Raw genomic sequence first — 19,219 nt, 5'->3', positions numbered from 1 at the left:
GGATATGCCAGTGCTTCAATCAGCCTGAAAAATTGAGTTTGACTCTCTGATGTCTCCTCTGATTTCTCAATTTTTTTTATTATAAACAGTAGAAAAATTGCGACAGGTTTTTGGAGAAAAAACAGGCTTAATTTGGAAAAATATACAGAACACTGCTATTGACACACTAAAATATGCTTTTTGCAAGCTTTACCCTTTCGTTAGCCATAGAACATGGGACTCGCCATAGAGCCTACAGGGAAATTTCCCAGTGGGCGATGTACAGCGACCCACCCAAGCACTCCTCTTGGCCGCAATCCGGGTACATAAAGATCTGATGATCTCAGCATTGATTAATGTAGAAGCATCAGTCATTTATGTTCCACAGGTGCCCTCCTGTATTCAACTTTCTCAGGATGATGCTACAATTTCATACTTTAGCATGGGCGGGAGTATGTTGTGCTGCACTGTGGTATCTGGTACTGCTGGGGCAGTATTTTGTTCAGCACTATGGTATTGCTAGCCCTGCCTACTTCTGTTGTCCCACCTTCTGTCAATGTGGACCAACCTCCAACATGGGGCCACTTTAAGTTCCCAGTCCGCCCTGCGGGAAAATCACATCTTTACATTACTTACCCTGTGCTGATCCTAAGTTACATCCTGTATTATAATCCAGAGCTGCACTCACTATTCTGCTGGTGGAGTCACGGCGTACATACATTACTTATCCTGTACTGATCCTGAGCTACATCCTGTATTATACTCCAGAGCGGCACTCACTATTCTGCTGGTGCAGTCACTGTGTACATACATTACTTATCCTGTACTGATCCTGAGCTACATCCTGTATTATACTCCAGAGCTGCACTCACTATTCTGATGGTGCAGTCACTGTGTACATACATTACTTATCCTGTACTGATCCTGAGTTACATCCTGTATTATACTCCAGAGCTGCACTCACTATTCTGCTGGTGCAGTAACTGTGTACATACATTACATTACTTATCCTGTACTGATCCTCAGTTACATCCTGTATTATACTCCAGAGCTGCACTCACTATTCTGCTGGTGCAGTCACTGTGTACATACATTACATTACTTATCCTGTACTGATCCTGAGTTATTCTCTATCGGAGGCCTGCTCACATCGCGGACGTAATCGGAAGTGACGTCTCGAATGTGGGAGTATCTGAGAGTACGTCACCGTTTGACGTAGATAATCAAAGTTAATGGGATTGGCGTGTAGTCATGCCATTCAGTGACAGCCTAGACTGGATTGGCTGAATCCATCTGACCCCCACAAACCGAACATTTATAATCTAGGGACCGCCCCCTCCATCGCAAACCTGCATATCCCCTGAGGACGCCGAAGTTTCGGCGAAACATGTAGGGAAGCAGGAATACTGTAGATTTTAGAATCAGATGGGCGCAGTGAGTCTCCACAGTAGAGATACATGAGCAACTAAACATAAAGTTGCTGAAAGAGACAAAAAGTTGCTGAAAGAGCTGTAGGGAATTGGGTAAGCCCTGAGAATATTATCAGGAGCTATCCTACCCAGTTTGTGTACACGGAGTAGAGGTACACATAGTCTGTATATCAGTTCTCACCGCTCATCTTGAGGATTTTTAATATAATTTAGAGTGTTCAAATAAAAATTTTAAATAGCAACAATAAAAGTATAAGTTTTATGAATAAAATTTAGTCAGTAGGTGATCCAAGCCACGCTGTGGTCTCATGACCCTTGAAATAAATGGTGTTATATATTTAAATTAGCGTGGCCACCTCCTGTAGGACCCAATAGTCTGTTGCACACACATCCTGTATTATACTCCAGAGCTGCACTCACTATTCTGCTGGTGCAGTCACTGTGTACATACATTACTTATCCTGTACTGATCCTGAGTTACATCCTGTATTATACTCCAGAGCTGCACTCACTATTCTGCTGACTTCGCCTGCAGGCTGTGTGTCTGTACAGAGCTTACTTTAATCATTTACATTCTGGTAAGTGGCCCAGTTGAAAGATTCAAAGTTCTCTAACCTTCCACCAAGATGACTCTTGCTTTTGGAAAGCCTCACACATGATTAGAAGCCCCACCCCATGTCAATCAAAAGAGCAAATTCCCCCCTCATAGCAGAAGTGTTTGTGTAGTGGGGGATGGGATCTCAGCTGCAGGCAGTGAGAAGAGGATTAGATTACGTGCAGTGGATCAATGTAAGAACTCCTGCATTTGTGGATCCGCAATACACGGGCGCCGTTCCGTGGGCATTCCGCATCACTTCACTTGAATGGGTCAGAAAATCCAGAGATGCGGAATGGTGCTTCACGGAAGCTCGAAACAGAACCCTACGGAAGCACTACGGAGTGCTTCCGTGGGGTTTTGTCCCGTACTTCCGTTCCGCAAAAAGATAGAACATGTCCTATCTTTTTGCGGAACTGGCGGATCGCGGACCCATTAAACTGCCCCACGGTCGGTGTTCGTGCATTGCGGCCCACAATTTGCGGACAGCAGCACGGCCACGAGGCGCACACGTTCATGTGCAGGAGGGCTAAGGCTCTGCTCACATCTGACCTATATGTTTAGTTACCATATAGAAGTATAGGAACCAAAGTTTAATCCTTGGACGATTCCTTTTGGGAAAAGGAGTCCGCTGACTGTCACCTCAGGGTGTCGTGGTACTAAGACCCCAGTGATCAAATGTGATCTAAAGGAGAACCTCACAGGAAGTGTTCAGTTTCCCTGCAGCGCCATCACTGGAGAAATGAAGCATTGCACTCTGGTAGCTTCTCAAGGAAAGAAGTTCCGTATACTGTGTTAATATGTCAAAATAAAATGAATATTGTAATTATCTGATAACACACCCCAAAATTTGTGGCTTCTTGATGCTATTTTTTGGCATAAAGGAAATTATAAATGATCCCTTCTATGCAATGACATCACGTGACCATAGTGGCAATGTGACATCAGCATTTTGGGTGAAAAGTCGCTGCTGCAAGTATCGATTGATCCCATGACCGGAGTATGCCCCTCTAATGTTTAATCAATGAATGCAGGTCCATTAATCAGATCCTACAGAGGGACTAAGGGATTGAGGCCATTAGTAGGAACTGTCGCCCAAAAGAGTGACACTGTGAAGGAACTGCATGTAACGGCCATGTCTCTGTACACAGATCCACACTGTGACATTGTTCTGGTGTCTCGCAGGCTGGAATCACTTCCTGGGCACTGGGCTGTAGAAGAATCTGTGGGAGGGGAAATTCAAGGCTGAGTCTACAGAAAGTTCACTTTCCTGTTTCAGCTGCTGGTGGTGAGTACACGACATAGGGAGAGCTGCAAACAAGTCTTCTGCTAAAGAATCAACACAATGTGCACAAGAGAGTGTCCCCAGGAGTGATCATAGTAGACATCCTCTACTTTCACCCTCAAGAAGTATGAAGGGGGGGAGCTGGGCCTGTTTTTGACAGCAACCCTCCTCCTGCCTTTAGGGAAATTGAATACAAATGTGGAGCACGGACAGAAAATGCAGCCCTGGGCACAGACATTACATTGATAGGCAATTTAATATCTATGGTGGCTTCCAGAAGTACAGTTCTGTGGTGGAGTATGTGGAGTATTAGATCTATAGTGGCCTCCAGATAGTTTTGTGGTGCAGTATTTAGGGTGTCGCATCTATGGTTGCTTCTAGTTATGCTTTTCTTTGAGGAACTGTTTGGGTTGTCTATGGTGTCTTCCAGAAGTACACTTCTGTGGTGTATTATTTGTAGTATCATATCTATAGCGGTTTTCAGATGTACAGTTTTCTGGTAGAGCATTTGGGGGTATTATTTCAATGCTGTTCTTTGAGGGACTGTTTGGGGTGTTCTGAGAACTGAAAGTCCTATTGTTGGCGATACATCAGCTCAAAGTAGCTACAATGTAAACTTTCTCATCTTAAAGGGGTTGTCAGCTGAAACAGGACATACCTCCATTTTCACCCAGGCAGCCCCCCCTGACTTGAGCTCCGATGCTTTCCTTTGCCCAGGGCAAAGGCATTTTTTGGAGATCCGGTAACGTACCAGGGCTCTCCATGGGGCTGCCAGGAAGCGCCCAGTGACGTCACCGGGCCTGATGGGCGGGATTTAGTGCTGCCCTAGCCAGTAAAACAGCTAGGGCAGTGCTAAAGCCCGCCCATCAGAGCCGGTGACATCACCGAACACACTGCTGGCCAGAAGCTTCCGCCCGGCAGTGTGTTATGATAAACAAAAGAGCCCATGCCCTACGCGATTTAGCGCAGGGCAAAGGAGAGTGTCAGAGCATAAGATGCTAGCCTCAGGGGGGCTGCCTAGGTGAAAATAAGGGTATGGCTGAACCCGGACAACCCCTTTAATGGAACACTCTGGGCATAGCTGATACATTGTTTCATGTCTAGTGCCGGGTCTGAGGATCGGGGCCTGTCATAGGGATTTGCTGTTCTGTATGCTTCAAATCTCTATGCCGTGTACGGCTCCTCACGCTCACGTAAAAAAGACATATTTTCACTTTTATGTGGAGATTTCCTTTAACAAGACGTCTTGGTGCTTGAGTGGCAGGCTCTGACTAATTCTTCATGCTAAGGTTTTATTAATAAAAATAAGTGACATACCAGTGTGTACCAGCCCCGGAGTGGCCCCATAAGTGCTTCCGATGTCCTAGACCTTTACAGGGATAGAGGAGGTGTAGAGGTGGAAACCCCTCCTTAAGGGGGTTGTCCAGGATTTTACAAGTGTTGTGCTATTGGAGCGAGACACGGGGAAGAGAGCATAGGAGTAGTGGTTGTGGCCATGAGGGTGGTAGTAGTACTCGCAGTTTATGGTGGCAATCTCCCTACTGGCGCTCTCTAGGGCCATGCAGTGACTGGAGGGCATTTTGGTTGCAATAAATAAAATATTTCTTTACTGGATGGAGATAGGAGCAGTAGTACAAATAGCAGCAGAATAGCTTTGTATAGGCAATGATTGTAGTAGTAGTCCCTGACTCCTTCTAAGGACACTTTGCAGTCCCTCCAAACAACTGTAGATGAGCTATGCTGCTGCTTTCACATTAGCATTTCGATTTTTCCGTATTGAGATCCGTCATAGGGTCTCAATACTGAAAAAAATAAACGCTTCCATTTTGTCCCTATTCATTGTCAATGGGGATAAAACGTAACTGAACGGAACGCTTGAAAATGCATTTTGTTCTCATACCAGAGAGCAAACCGCAGCATGCTGCGGTTTGCTTTCCGTCCTGGGATGCAGAGCAAAACCCACAATGCAAGTCAATGGGGACGGATCCGTTTTGTCTGACACAATAGAAAACAGATCCGTCCCCCATTGACTTACAATGGAGTTCATGACGGATCAGTCTTGGCCATGTTAAAGATAATACAACCGGATCCGTTCAGAACAGATGCAGACGGTCGTATTATCAGTAAAGGAAGCGTTTTTGCTGATCCCTGCCGGATCCAGTAAAAACGCTAGTGTGAAAGTAGTCTTAACCCTTTCTGCAGTTTAAAATGAGTGAATACCTTGCTGTCTGAAGCTTGCACGGCCTGGTTGGTTCTGGACCTTCTAAGGTGTCTGTTCTCTTTCTCTCAGGGTTAGGGCTCGTTCACACGACCGTGTCGTTATTTGCAGTCCGCAAATTGCGGATCAGCAAAAAACTGATGCCGCCCGTGTGCCTTCCGCAATTTGGAACATTATAGAAATGCCTATTCTTGTCCGCAAAACCGCCAGGAATAGGACATGCCTCATAATTTTTGTGGGGCCACGGAACGGAGCAACGGATGCGGACAGCCCACAGAGTGCTGCCTGCATCTTTTGCAGACCCATTGAAATGAATGGTTCCGTATACGGACCGTATGCGGAACGCAGAAAACGGCCCGTATACGGAACGCAAAATACGTTTGTGTGAACAAGCCCTTAGGCTACATGTGTATGTGTTTAGCGGTCCACAAATTGCGGATCCGCAAAAAAAAAACGGATGTCATCCGTTTTTTTTGCAGAGCCATTGTAGCAATGCTTAAAACGGACAAGAATAGGACATGTTCCATTTTTTTTGGGCGGGGCTATGAAATGGACACACTGATGCAGAATTTTTTTGCGGACCCATTGAAATGAATGTGTCCGCATCCTATCCGCAAAAAATACGGAACGGACATGGAAACAAACAATGTTCGTGTGCATGTAGCCTTAGGCTCCATTCACACATCCGCAATGTGTTTTGCGGATCCGCGGTTCCGCAAAACACGGACAGTGGCAATGTGCGTTCCGCATTTTGCGGACCGCACATTGACGGCACTAATAGAATATGCCTGTTCTTGTCCACAATTGCAAACAAGAATAGGACAGGTTCTATTTTTTTGTGGAACGGAAGTGCAGATCCGCAATTCCCATAGAAATTAATGGGTCCGCAATTCCGTTCCGCAAAATGCGTAACGAAATTGCGGACAAGTGAATAGAGCCTTACTCTGATGGTAAAACGCCTTCTCTGGCAGCTGTAGCCTCAGAGATAAAGGTTCACTTGACCAGGACCTAGCTCCGAGGAGCTTGTACATATACAGGTAGGGAATTTTTCCTGCTTTACTGAGACTAACTAACCAGGGGGCAGGCTAAGTGCATCACCCTGGTAACCTAGCCAGTCTGCCAGTGTTAACCATCTGTTGCTCATGCATGATTATGAGTGTACATAATACATAAAGAAATAAGTGCTTTACGAATAAATCACACCATTTCACTCAATAACAAGTTAACCCTTTTGGAGTCATCCTCTGGGGCACTGTGCTATCTGACTGCCGGGGGTCTGACACCTCACACCCCTGCCGATCAGCTCTTTTGGGGGAGCTCCGGTGCTGGAAGTCAGTTTGTTGTACAGCGGATGGTTACTGCAGGAGCAGCCGTGCCCACCACATGATGGATGGATTGGTGGGGGTGCAGGGTGTCAGACCACTGCCGGTCAGAGGATCATGGTCTATCCTGAGGCCCCCTCATCCGCAAAAAAGACTGTGGTATAATAAATGGCACATGATTAGTAGTGTTGAGCGCGAATATTCGAATTGCGAATTTTAATTGCGACTATCGCCACTTCGAGAATTTGCGAATATTTAGAATATAGTGCTATATATTTGTATTCGCGAATGGTGTTGAATATTCTAATCATGAATATATTACATTGCAGATTTTTGCAATCAAGTAAACAATGACTGGGGATCACGAATTCTTGAATTGCGAATATTCGGCCATAAATTCACAAAATATCGCAAATTCAAATATTGCCTATGCCGCTCACCACTAATGATCAGTGGGGCCCCAGTTAGAGATTTTTACGTTAGGGCCCAGGAACGTCAGGTTACCCCGGGCGGACTAATTCTTTTTGTGCGCTGGACCAGAGCTGTCTACTGTGTCTCGCACTGTATTACACTATATGTTAATGCCCGTCCAATAGAAGGAATCGAGGGAAGGCGTCGTACGGAGGACGGTTACACAGGGCGATGGACGTAGGAGCTCAGTCGTAGTAGCAGGTGACATCTCCTCGCTGCAGCAATCCCCCCGAGGAGAGATCAGACAGGAACTTGTGCTGAGGCCAAGAAATACACAAGAACGCCTCGCTCACTGCTCTCCTCCTCGCTGCTCAGGAAGAAAGATGGAGCCTGCAATGAGGAGCCTTCTGTCAGATAACAGCAGATACGTCGAGTCCTTCCGCCTCTTCCTTAAGAATTCCACCGAGCACCAGTGCATGCAGCAGTTTATAGAGACCACGCTGCCGGGCGTCGTCTCCAGGTAAGTCACCCTCTTGTTCTATTATATGTACGGTGATATATACCTAATACTAGATGTGTCGTCCTAATACTGTCTCGTATTCATACCTTTCAAAGATCTCTGTGGACACATTCCACATCGGAGACCCCCTCCCAAATAAGCTCCTTTGCTGTAATATATAATGTAACAGTTTGAAGGATTCTCCCAGGTCTTCAATATTGATGGCCTATTCTCTGAGATGCCTGCCAGTCAGCTGCAACACCATGCACAGCCACAACCATAGGTATGGCGCTGTTCCTATGTAAACAAAGAGCCGCTTGATTTGACCCTACCATATATTTGATCGGGGCAGGGGGGGGGAGCCAGCGGTAAGATGCCAGGCTCCCTGATGGACTGAATTGTAGTCAATGGGGGGTAGTCAGACGCTGTCGGTTTCAGTTGTGCGCTAACTCCAACCATTCCGTCATTTTCATTTCTGAACAACAGAAGTCAACAGAGGTGATGCTCACAAAGCCTAACTGCAAAGGATGCCTAAGGTAGTCTGAAACACACTCGCTTGTCACTGGCTCTGGCTCCCCCTCCCCAATACTTTACACTGCAGTCAGATTGTCTGTTCTGTATAAGATGATAGAATGGTAAGAAAGTAAAGCAAAGCAGAAGTAGAAGTAAGGATTATCAGATGTGATTGGATGCAAACAGCACCCAATATCTCTGCTTCCGAAATTACTGTAAGACTCAAAGAAGGTAGCGTTAAAGAGGTTTTCCAGGAGTTGAAAATTGATGAATCGCTTTAAGATGGGTGCGGTCCTTACACCTAAGGACTGCTTAGTGCCATTCGAGAGAATGGGATTGAGCTGCAGTACCAGTGTATGAAGCTGTGACTAATAAACAATAAGGCCTCCTGCACGCGAACGTGTGCGCCCCGTGGCCGTGCGGGTCACAATGCACGAACACCGACCGCGGGGCAGCCGCAGCGGATCGCGGACCCATTCACCTTAATGGGTCCGAAATCCGGCCTTTCCGCAAAAAGATAGGACATGTTCTATCTTTTTGCAGAACGGAAGTACGGGACAAAACCCCATGGAAGAACTCCGTAGTGCTTCCGTAGGGTTCCGTTCCGTGCTTCCGTTCCGCACCATTCCGCATCTCTGGATTTGCGGACCCATTGAAATGAATTGTTCACATCCATGATGCGGAATACACATGGAATGGTGCCCGTGTATTGCTGGAGCTCCGTGACCCCCTTCAATCATCTGATCGCTGGTGGTGCTGAGAGTTTTATCCTAAGAATAGTCCTGAAAAAACTTTTTACGCCTCTGAATATTTCTAGATTGTGTGTATCAAGCAGTATCTGTCTTTTTCTCAGCTTAGGAGATGGAAAGACGACCATCAATGTCCTCGGAGTAGGAAGTGGTTCAGGTAAGAGTCAGCCAATGTTAGAGCCACAAAGTCATTGTAAAGTCTTGTGTATGGGGTAGAAATCATTATACTTTATGCAAAAGTCTCAAAGGGGTTTTCCGGGTTCAGAGCTGAACCTGGACATATCCTCAATTTCACCCGGGCAGCCCCCCTGACTTGAGCATCGGAGCAGTTCTTGCTCCGATGCTTTCCTTTGCCCTGCGCTAAATTCGCATTCCGGTGATGTACCAGGGCTCTTCATGAGGCTGCCAGGAAGCCCGGTGATGTCACCGGCACTGATAGGCGGCTTTAGCGCTGCCCTAGCCAGTAAAACGGCTAGGGCAGCGCTAAAGCCCGCCCATCAGAGACAGTGACGTCACTGAACACACTGCTGGGCGTGCCCTGTGCGATCTAGCGCAGGGCAAGGGAGCGCATTGGAGCATGAGATGGGTGAAAATAAGGGTATGTCCGGGTTCAGCTCTGAACCCAGACAACCCCTTTAAGATGGGGGTCTTAATGGGGGCAGTGGTTTAAAAAAAAGTGTAATTCCTTGACAGATCTCTGGAGACCAAAAGGGACCACAGTGGTTGTCAGAACCCCATGGCCCATCGGCTACTCATCAGCTTCTCCTAGCTTTAGTCACGAAGGGCACCACAGCCACTCCTACCAAATGGTGGAAGTCTAAGCCCCGGACCCCCAGTGATACCCTCAATCATACAGCTCCACTTGAGCTATATATATTCATCAGTCAGCGAGATCTACCCATAGAGAGGACCGTCAGCATTTTTTCCTTTTGGAAATCATTGGGGATTGTGCAGGTCTTCTATAAGAAGTCCTAGGGACCTCTCCCTTCACATGCATCCTGGGCTTGTCTGAGCATGCATATGTTCTGAATAGGGAGAGGCAGATAAGCCACTGTCAGACCCCTCGGACATGTTGAAAAACAGCTGCCCAGTACTTCTCTCTCAGGAAACTTTGAGATGCCTGCATACATATTTGATGTTTGGCCCAAGATCGGTGGGTTCTGTCAACATTAAAGGGGTTGTCTTGTTTTTTTTCCTAAATCTTCCCCCAGCTAGTGGTACCTGTGGAGAAATCCATAGTCACCTGTCCTGCTCCCCTCGCACCGTTCACTGGACATCCGGTTCCCGTCTGTCAACCTCTGCACAGATGGGGTCATATGTGACACTGCAGCCAATGACTGGCCTTAGCAGTGACGCGTGCCTAAGTGCCACATGGGGACACATCACCGCCACGACCAGTGATTGGCTTTAGTGGTGCATATGACCCTGTCCGTTGGGGACCAGAATATTGCTTAAAGGATGCAGGGAGCTAGAATGGTCAGGAGCAGAAGAGTATGAGCAGCTTGAAAAGTCTCTAAAGGCTGGACAACCCCTTTAAGGCAGTCTTTGTGTGGATTGCATAGACTGCAGTAACATTTTCTAGCGCCCCCTATGTTAGCTAAAGGAAGACGAGCATTGTAAATGATGAGTAGACATATAGTAATTGGAATAAGTACCGTGCCATACTTTGGTTTACCTGCGGAGGTGCTAGTTTTTGCTTGGATAAGAAGATATTACATGATAGACTTTACTGGTTTATTAGAAACACTTTCTTGTAAATTCCATATTTAGGTGAAATAGACCTAAAAATCTTCTCCAAAATACAAGCTCGATATCCTGGAGTCCCCATCCATAGTGATATTGTTGAGCCAAGCCCAGAGCAGATCCTCAGCTACAAGGGTAAGTGTGTCCTCCCTGCTCTTTATTCTCTGTACTTTGCCCTCATTTAGTGCTTGTCAAGGTGCCACTTTCCTGTGAACTTTGGGCAGAAGGAAACCCTTCCAGGCTGCTTTATGGCAGTAATCTGATTCAATGTGTTGTAGAGCGCGTGGCCAAGACCCCAGGACTTCAAAACATAAATTTTAACTGGATCAAGAAAACATCTTCTGAGTTTGAGCTTCAAGTAAAGGAGGAAAAGTCAGAAAGAAAGTATGATTTCATCCATATGATCCAGGTAATTGTTCTGTAGTGTGTGTGTGCGTCCTGTGCTGATGAGCGCCAATGAGACGGATGCCGGGGTGGTTTGGAGGACTGCACTCACTGGTTTATACAACTAGTGGAAAATCAGGGAGGGGGGGGGGGATTAATGCAATGGAACTGATATTAACAAAGTATAAACTGCTAGTGGTGCCTGGTCAATGGTCACACAACCAAGTGGTGCCCCCTTTATATTGGGTTCTACAGCAGGATATATGTTGAACTCTCATTAATACTGGGTGGCATCTCCCCTGACTCAGAAGAAATGAAAGAGATTCCAAAACCGCTGCTCTAAGGTGGCCAAATTTATTCAAAACTAAAATAAATAGTTAAAAAACACAGTACTTGCAAGAGGGTATAATAAAGTACACAGTGTCTCGAAAGCGGTCTACCCCTTTCTCAAGAACCAACTCCTAGTGGTGTTTGGTCAGTAATCACACACAAGGTGGTGCCCCTGTTATTTTGGGTTCTGCAGCAGGGTATATATATATATCTCCCCTTGCTCTGGCATGGTAACAGTCATACAGATGCTGGATGTCCTCCTGTGGTTTGTCATTCCAAGCTTTTTCTACTTGGACCTCTAGTTCAGCCAAGATGGTTGTCGGCTGATGTGCACTGGAGATCTGATGCCCCATCCAGTCCTCGATAAGGCAAAGATCTGATGATCGAGCTGGCCAGGGGGGCTGCTGGACACCCCGAAGAGCACGTAGTGTAGAGTGGACAGTGTGTGGTGGACGTTATAGTCAAAAAAGGTAGTAGGACTGGTTCTACAATATCCGAAGAGTGGCCAATGTTCCCTTTGAAGGAAAATACTGGAACAGCCATTGTAGCTAATGGCGCCCCACATCATGGCACCTGGTGGGGGTACTGTGTGTCTCCACACCATGCATGATGGCAGTAGGCGCTCTCCAGCCCTCCTGTGAACCATCATCCATCATCAGTCTGGAGGCAAAACCTCCTTACATCAATAAACACTATTGTTTGTCTGCTTTAGTAACTACTTGCATTCCTCATGTAATTATAATTATGGAAAATGTACAGATGTAGCAGAGTTAACACTCAAACTCTTAACTCATTGTGTTATCTTAAGAACAACAGCCATTGAAAAGCAATTGAAGGTGTTTGCTTAAGACAATTAGTTTAGTTAACACGTTTCATAAAGCATGTGTGTTAACTCTACTACCTCTGTATTCTTATGACTCCATGTTGTGCTATTCCACTTATTATTCATGAAGGTCCAGTTTCCAGTTTTTTTTTTGTTTTTTTGGGGGGGGGGGATGGGTGTATCCCTGCACAGCCTGACACTATCCAATCAGTGCTGCCGGTGTCAGACTGTGTAGGGACACCCCCCACCCAACTGGTAATACTCAACTGGACCTTCATTGCAGACTCCTGGCAATTTATTGATAACTTCCAGCAGGAATAATAAAGGAATGGCACAACACACAGTCATAAGAAAAGATTTTCCAGAATTATTATCACATGGGGACTGCAAGGAGTTACTACAACATACATGTCAGGAGATGGGACAGTTCCTCATTAAAACCTCAGGCATGTGGGATCCATGCATACCACTGTTTCTTTATATGGCGGTATACAGTATATGGTACCATTTTTTTAATGCAGAATTCATTTAAAAAAATTCCCTGTTGGACCATATACTACCCAAGAAGTACTGCCAGTGTTTCTAGGTGACAATGCAATTCAATATACTATATGGCACCCAATATAGAACTCTTCTGCAGTATTCTGTCAGTAATGTCCTCAACATAGATGTCTATTCTTCTTTATGCTTCCAGATGCTGTACTACGTAAAAGATGTGCCAGCAACACTGACCTTCTTCAGGAGCCTATTGGCACCAAATGGAAAACTCCTTATAATACTTGTATCCGGTAAGAGATTGAAAAGTATCGTTTTACTCCGCACCATCGAGAGGTACCTCCGATTGGAACATCCGGAAGAGCAAAATGTAACGTAAAGAGCCTATAGGCAGATTATCTATGTCTTGCCTGAGCATAAGATCCCCATAAAAAGGATTACACGAGCAATGCAGCATGCTATGCCTATGGAAGGAGGAGATCAGCAGCTGCCAGACTACTCTAGTACCTCTTATCTCTAAGCTTGAAATGTGATAGCTAGTCCAAAAAGTAGAACAATCCACAGGTATTAGAGTGGAGCGACTGCCATGTGACAGCCGATCCATTCCTGTAGATCTGAAGGAGTGGTTGTCAAGTGATAGCCACTTCCATCTTCTTGCCAAATAGCAGAGTCTACCTAGAGAGTGGACATGGCGGCCATAAAGGGCTTGCTTTCAAATAATTGCATTTTCTAATTTTCCATCCAACTTCTCTTTCTTCCCGTCAGGAAATAGCGGGTGGTCTACCCTATGGAAGAAGTACGGATCCCGCTTGCCCCTAAACGATCTTTGCCTGTACGTCACGGCGGGCGACATTGCAGACATGCTGAGATCAAAGGGCGCCAAGCATCAGACTTATGAGCTGCCCTCTGACATGGACATCACGGAATGCTTCATCGATGGGGACAGGAACGGGGACTTGTTGTTAGATTTTCTCACAGAGACCTGTGAGTTTAACAAAAATGCCTCTCCCGAGCTGAGAGAGGAAATAATTCAAGATCTCAAGAGCTCGGGGTGCAGTTCTGTAAAAGATGGGAAGATCATTTTTAATAATAATCTCAGTGCTATAGTGGTGGAGAGTGGCTAGGTATGAGGAAAACCAAGTGAATCCACGTGTCTGGTCCAAAAATTTTCTAAAAAATTGTCCAAATCTAAATTTTTTTTATGCCACATATACAAAAATCACCAGGTCATCCCTTTTGATATTACGGGGAACATTCGTGAAATTTAGGATCAAGGCAGGAAAAGCTTGGGTGTTATTGAGGCAGTTCCACAGTCTATGCTAAATTTTTCCTTATTTTTAGGGAGGGGGGGGGGGAGTTTGTGCAAAGGAAAAAACATACTACCTCTCCACACCACAGTTTACTCAATCATCGGCCATTTCCCAAACCATACATTTCAAAAAGAGTGCAAGTATGACCAGTTTACGTCTATGGGGACGGATCACAGGACTCTTTCCAATAGGTAAGAGTCCCAGGGGGATATGCTTTAATTGGCAGATTGAAATCCCCTTTAAAGGGGTTGTCCAGCACCTCTCTCAAAGCCCAGTGGACAGACACTGCACCACTCCAGGCAGCACAATTGCCAATCTGACATACTACTGCACGCCGGGCAGGACAGATGCCAAGGTAATGTTCTAACATCTACAAAATATTATGCATACTGTATGTCCTATCAGCGGCATTCAGTTATTTATTTTTTATATTGGACTCCAGGTGGCTTAAATGCTATCACTGACCTCCCTGCACTGCCGCTCTGATGATGCTTTGGTCCCCTCTGCTGTCCTTCACTTCTTGGTCCCGGCTTGACACCCTGGAATTGCCAAAAAAGGCCGGTCACTTAAGGAGGCTGGTCACCACTATGGCCAGTGATTGGCTGAGTGGGCCTTTCCAGTGTATTGAGCTGGGACCAGTAAGTGAAGAGCAGCAGGGACTACAGCAGCATCAGAATGGCAGCAATGGGGGATTGAAGAGTAAATTTAGGGCTCTTTCACACTTTCTGATCAGGATGCATCAGGATGTCTTCAGTTCTGGAACGGAACGTTTTTTGGCCGGAGAAAATACCGCAGCATGCTGCACTTTTTGCTCCGGCCAAAAATCCTGAAGACTTGCCGCAAGGCCGGATCCGGAATGAATGCCCATTGAAAGGCATTGATCCTGATCCGGCCTTAAGCTAAACGTTGTTTTGGCGCATTGCCGGATCCGACGTTTAGCTTTTTCTGAATGGTTACCATGGCTGCCGGGACGCTAAAGTCCTGGCAGCCATGGTAAAGTGTAGCGGGGAGCGGGGGAGCAGTATACTTACCGTCCGTGCGGCTCCCGGGGCGCTTCAGAGTGACATCAGGGCGCCCCAAGCGCATGGATCACGTGATCACATGGCACGTCATCCATGCGCATGGGGTGCTCTGACGCCATTCTGGAGCGCCCCGGGAGCCGCACGGACTGTAAGTATACTGCTCCCCGCTCCCCGCTCCCCACTACTACTATGGCAACCAGGACTTTAATAGCGTCCTGGGTGCCATAGTAACACTGAACGCATTTTGAAGATGGCTCCGTCTTCAAATGCTTTCAGTTCACTTGCGTTTTTCCGGATCCGGCGTGTAATTCCGGCAAGTGGAGTACACGCCGGATCCGGACAACGCAAGTGTGAAAGGGCCCTAAGGCCACGGGGAATCATATAATAGAACACGTGCACCATACTCGCCGGGTGTCAGGCGGTTTTCTCAGCCACCGTCCTGAGTGGTATGAAGCAGCGCCTTTGCGTGCCCGATGTCAGATCGACAGCCGCCCCGTCAGCCATGCATCATTGTCTTTCTATGGCCAAGGTCTCGGCTGCACAACTCCCTTTAAGAAAAAAAACCTATGTCCCTAGTGAATGTTTTGTACAATCTACAAGTCAAATGCCCAACCTTACCTAGGATGAAGACAATACAACCAGCCCCTAAGGTTTTTAATGCCATCTGAAGTACCAGGTGATGTTGACCTCAAGAATCACAATCCTTACAATCTGAGCTCCGCTGAAGCTGCTTTTGTTTTTCCATATTTCTACTTTTTAAATAGTCCACCATCTTTCTTTTGTCTTGTTAATGAGTCACTCGGTTATTACGGGCCGTTTGTGCTAAAAAGCTAAAAGGAATAACAGCGATATTGAGTAGAGTCTCTGGGTCACGCCGCCATGTCAAGTGATCCTGGAAAGGCTGGTGCCTCGCTCCTCGCCACTCGTTTAGTTGATTCTGGAGAGGACTTTTTATTTAAGATTTGTTTTTCTGTGAAAACTTCAATTTTTTTTTAAAAATGCGACTAATGACCATAACAAGTTTAGATGGACGGACGGTAAACTTCTTGTAAAACTTTTAAGAGTTAGAAACTTTTTTTTTTAAATGATCTAAACTGCACTAAACCCCCAGGCTGCCCATAGTAATGCGGGATATGGCTAAAGGAACTTACCTATGAATGATGCTTGAAATGTGTGATTTTATATGCACTTCATGTTCCTAAGGGCTCATGGACACGAAGCCATGTCTGTTCAGTTTTTTTTGCGTCCCGTATGCGGAACCATTTATTTCAATGGGGGCCGCAAAAAATGGAAATGACTGCAAGTCCGTTCGGCAAAAAATATAGAACATGTCCTATTCTTGTCCATTTTGGAGACAAGGACAAAAAAAAATTGATGTAACACGGATGTCACATGGATGTTGCCCCGTTTTGTTTTGCGGACCCGTGTTTTGCAGACCGCAAAATACATACGCTCGTGTGCATGAGCCTTTAAAGGGATTTCCAGGAACTCAGCTTTCTGTCACTGAATAGAAGCATCGCTGAAAAACAAGTCCTTAGCACATCCTGCTTAATGTTTCGACAATCTTCTGTGATCTTAGCACAGTAATGCAGGGGTGGACACGCAGCCGCACAAGGACCTGGTAGATTAAAGAGCCCACTGTCACCTTAAAGAGGCTCTGTCATCCGGATCAACGTTACCCTACCAGGCATATAGCCTGGTAGGGTTGATGGCGCTGACAAAAACGATACCTTTTTTTCTGCTGTTGGTGGAGAAAAATGGAAATTTTAAAATATACAAATGAAGTATTTGAGCGCCAGGAGGCAGGCTGATGCAGTTCGAGCACCGCTCCAGCGACGCCCCTGGTGCTCCATAATGAAGCCCCTCTGCTGTAGTTCACACCACCTGCCTTTAGCGTGACAGCCCTAGACCCTTTGGTCTAGCTCTGAGATCCTGTGCCCAGAACGGCGAGTGCACACAACATCTTCAGCTTCATTCCCGACTTGTCACATATCAGAACCTCCCACCGCCCCTGAATAATCCTGCTGGGTCCCTAGAAAAACACTTAGCTGCATTGTTGTCACCTGCCGGCAATGGTCCTGTTCATGCACAAAGTAAAGAGTTAACAATGTACTTTTGCTGTAATAACCTGCATATATATGTATTTGCACATATTGATAATAGACCATATTTACAGCCACCACTAGATGGTGCTAGTGTCATCTTCTGTAAAAATAGAGGAGTAGTCTGAGAGAACTAGTCAGTCAAAATGCAAAAATGTGGAGTTGACAGCATAGCTCGTCCTGGACCTGGTACCACCCAGCACATGGCCATAACATCACAGAAGCAGAACAGATGTAAGAGAGAGCGGTGTAGGGAAAGTCCAGCAGAGATAACTTGTCTGACAAGGACTTATTGACTCTAAGGTATCCATGTTCAGGAGAAAGCCTCCAGTGCCTGAGCATACCAAACCCCAGTTTGGCCCATGTGAAAATCCCCACATCCCAAGGTGGAGATTGTGGACATGTATGTACAGCAACTTGTTCAAAGAATAAAGCAGAAGAGTTTGTCAGCCGCTCTGGAGAAACGCCCTGTGGGTTGCATTGCATTTATTTAAAAATCTACACCTCATATCTCATGTTAATGTCAGAGACACCCTCTGGCCTAATAACTACCTGTGCAACTGTGAAACCTGTAACATCTGTGAAAGTGCATTCTGTGTACCATCTGCCGGTCCATGCATGCTAAGAACTTTGTGATGTTTGCATTGGAATTCTTCAGTAAAGAGCTGTTCTGCTGCACAACTGCCTCCTCATTGCTTTCTCGACTACTTTTACACTGGAAAGTGTTGGCGTCATGAACATTAACCCTTTAACCTTGCACCTTTAAACTATCAGAACTGGAGTGTGACCTGAAGGGAAGAAAAAGTGCCCCCTTCCCATCACTGCACTCCAGCTCAGGGAGCTTCAGAATTGTGAGAACAACTGCTTCTACTATTACACCCATCCAGCCATTCACACACACTCCCCTGTGGCCTAGTCATTGCATAAGTACTAGGGTGGCAGGGATATCAGCTGCCCAAAAACTAAAAGGATGCAGGAAGGGGATGTGTGGCCCCATTCTAAATGTTTATTATCCCTGTACTGTGACATCGCTGTGTATATTATCTCTGTACTGTGACATCACTGTGTTTATTATCCCTGTACTGTGACATCACTGTGTTTATTTCCCCTGTACTGTGACATCACTGTGTTTATTATCCCTGTACTGTGACATCACTGTGTTTATTATCCCTGTACTGTGACATCGCTGTGTATATTATCCCTGTACTGTGACATCACTGTGTTTATTATCCCTGTACTGTGACATCACTGTGTTTATTTCCCCTGTACTGTGACATCACTGTGTTTATTTCCCCTGTACTGTGACATCACTGTGTTTATTATCCCTGTACTGTGACATCACTGTGAGTATTATCCCTGTACTGTGACATCACTGTGTTTATTATCCCTGTACTGTGACATCACTGTGTGTATTATCCCTGTACTGTGACATCACTGTGTTTATTATCCCTGTACTGTGACATCACTGTGTGTATTATCCCTGTACTGTGACATCACTGTGAGTATTATCCCTGTACTGTGACATCACTGTGTTTATTATCCCTATACTGTGACATCACTGTGTTTATTATCCCTGTACTGTGACATCACTGTGTTTATTATCCCTGTACTGTGACATCACTGTGTTTATTATCCCTGTACTGTGACATCACTGTGAGTATTATCCCTGTACTGTGACATCACTGTGTGTATTATCCCTGTACTGTGACATCACTGTGTGTATTATCCCTGTACTGTGACATCACTGTGTTTATTATCCCTGTACTGTGACATCACTGTGTTTATTACCCCTGTACTGTGACATCACTGTGTTTATTATCCCTGTACTGTGACATCACTGTGAGTATTATCCCTGTACTGTGACATCACTGTGTTTATTACCCCTGTACTGTGACATCACTGTGAGTATTATCCCTGTACTGTGACATCACTGTGTGTATTATCCCTGTACTGTGACATCACTGTGTGTATTATCCCTGTACTGTGACATCACTGTGTGTATTATCCCT

At 45.8% G+C, this 19,219-nt stretch overlaps 1 protein-coding gene across 2 annotated transcripts; it reads left to right on the top strand.

Annotated features, from left to right (window-relative positions):
* Nucleotides 1–3,203: 3,203 nt before the first annotated feature.
* LOC122945635 (histamine N-methyltransferase A-like) lies at nt 3,204–14,912 on the top strand. Of its 2 annotated transcripts, none has more exons than XM_044304756.1 (7): nt 3,204–3,292; nt 7,616–7,760; nt 9,106–9,158; nt 10,772–10,879; nt 11,023–11,153; nt 12,976–13,069; nt 13,542–14,912. In XM_044304756.1, the coding sequence occupies exons 2-7, from the start codon at nt 7,624–7,626 to the stop codon at nt 13,898–13,900; spliced, it is 882 nt and encodes a 293-aa protein (XP_044160691.1). In that variant the 5' UTR covers nt 3,204–3,292; nt 7,616–7,623; the 3' UTR covers nt 13,901–14,912. The 2 variants fall into 2 exon arrangements, with proteins under 2 accessions (XP_044160691.1, XP_044160690.1); XM_044304755.1 differs by having other exon boundaries at nt 3,249–3,292; nt 7,426–7,760.
* Nucleotides 14,913–19,219: the final 4,307 nt, after the last annotated feature.

The sequence above is a fragment of the Bufo gargarizans genome, chromosome 8, assembly GCF_014858855.1.
Source record: "Bufo gargarizans isolate SCDJY-AF-19 chromosome 8, ASM1485885v1, whole genome shotgun sequence".
Classification (NCBI taxonomy): Eukaryota; Metazoa; Chordata; class Amphibia; order Anura; family Bufonidae; genus Bufo; species Bufo gargarizans.
This window is presented reverse-complemented; position numbering and strand designations above follow the sequence as displayed.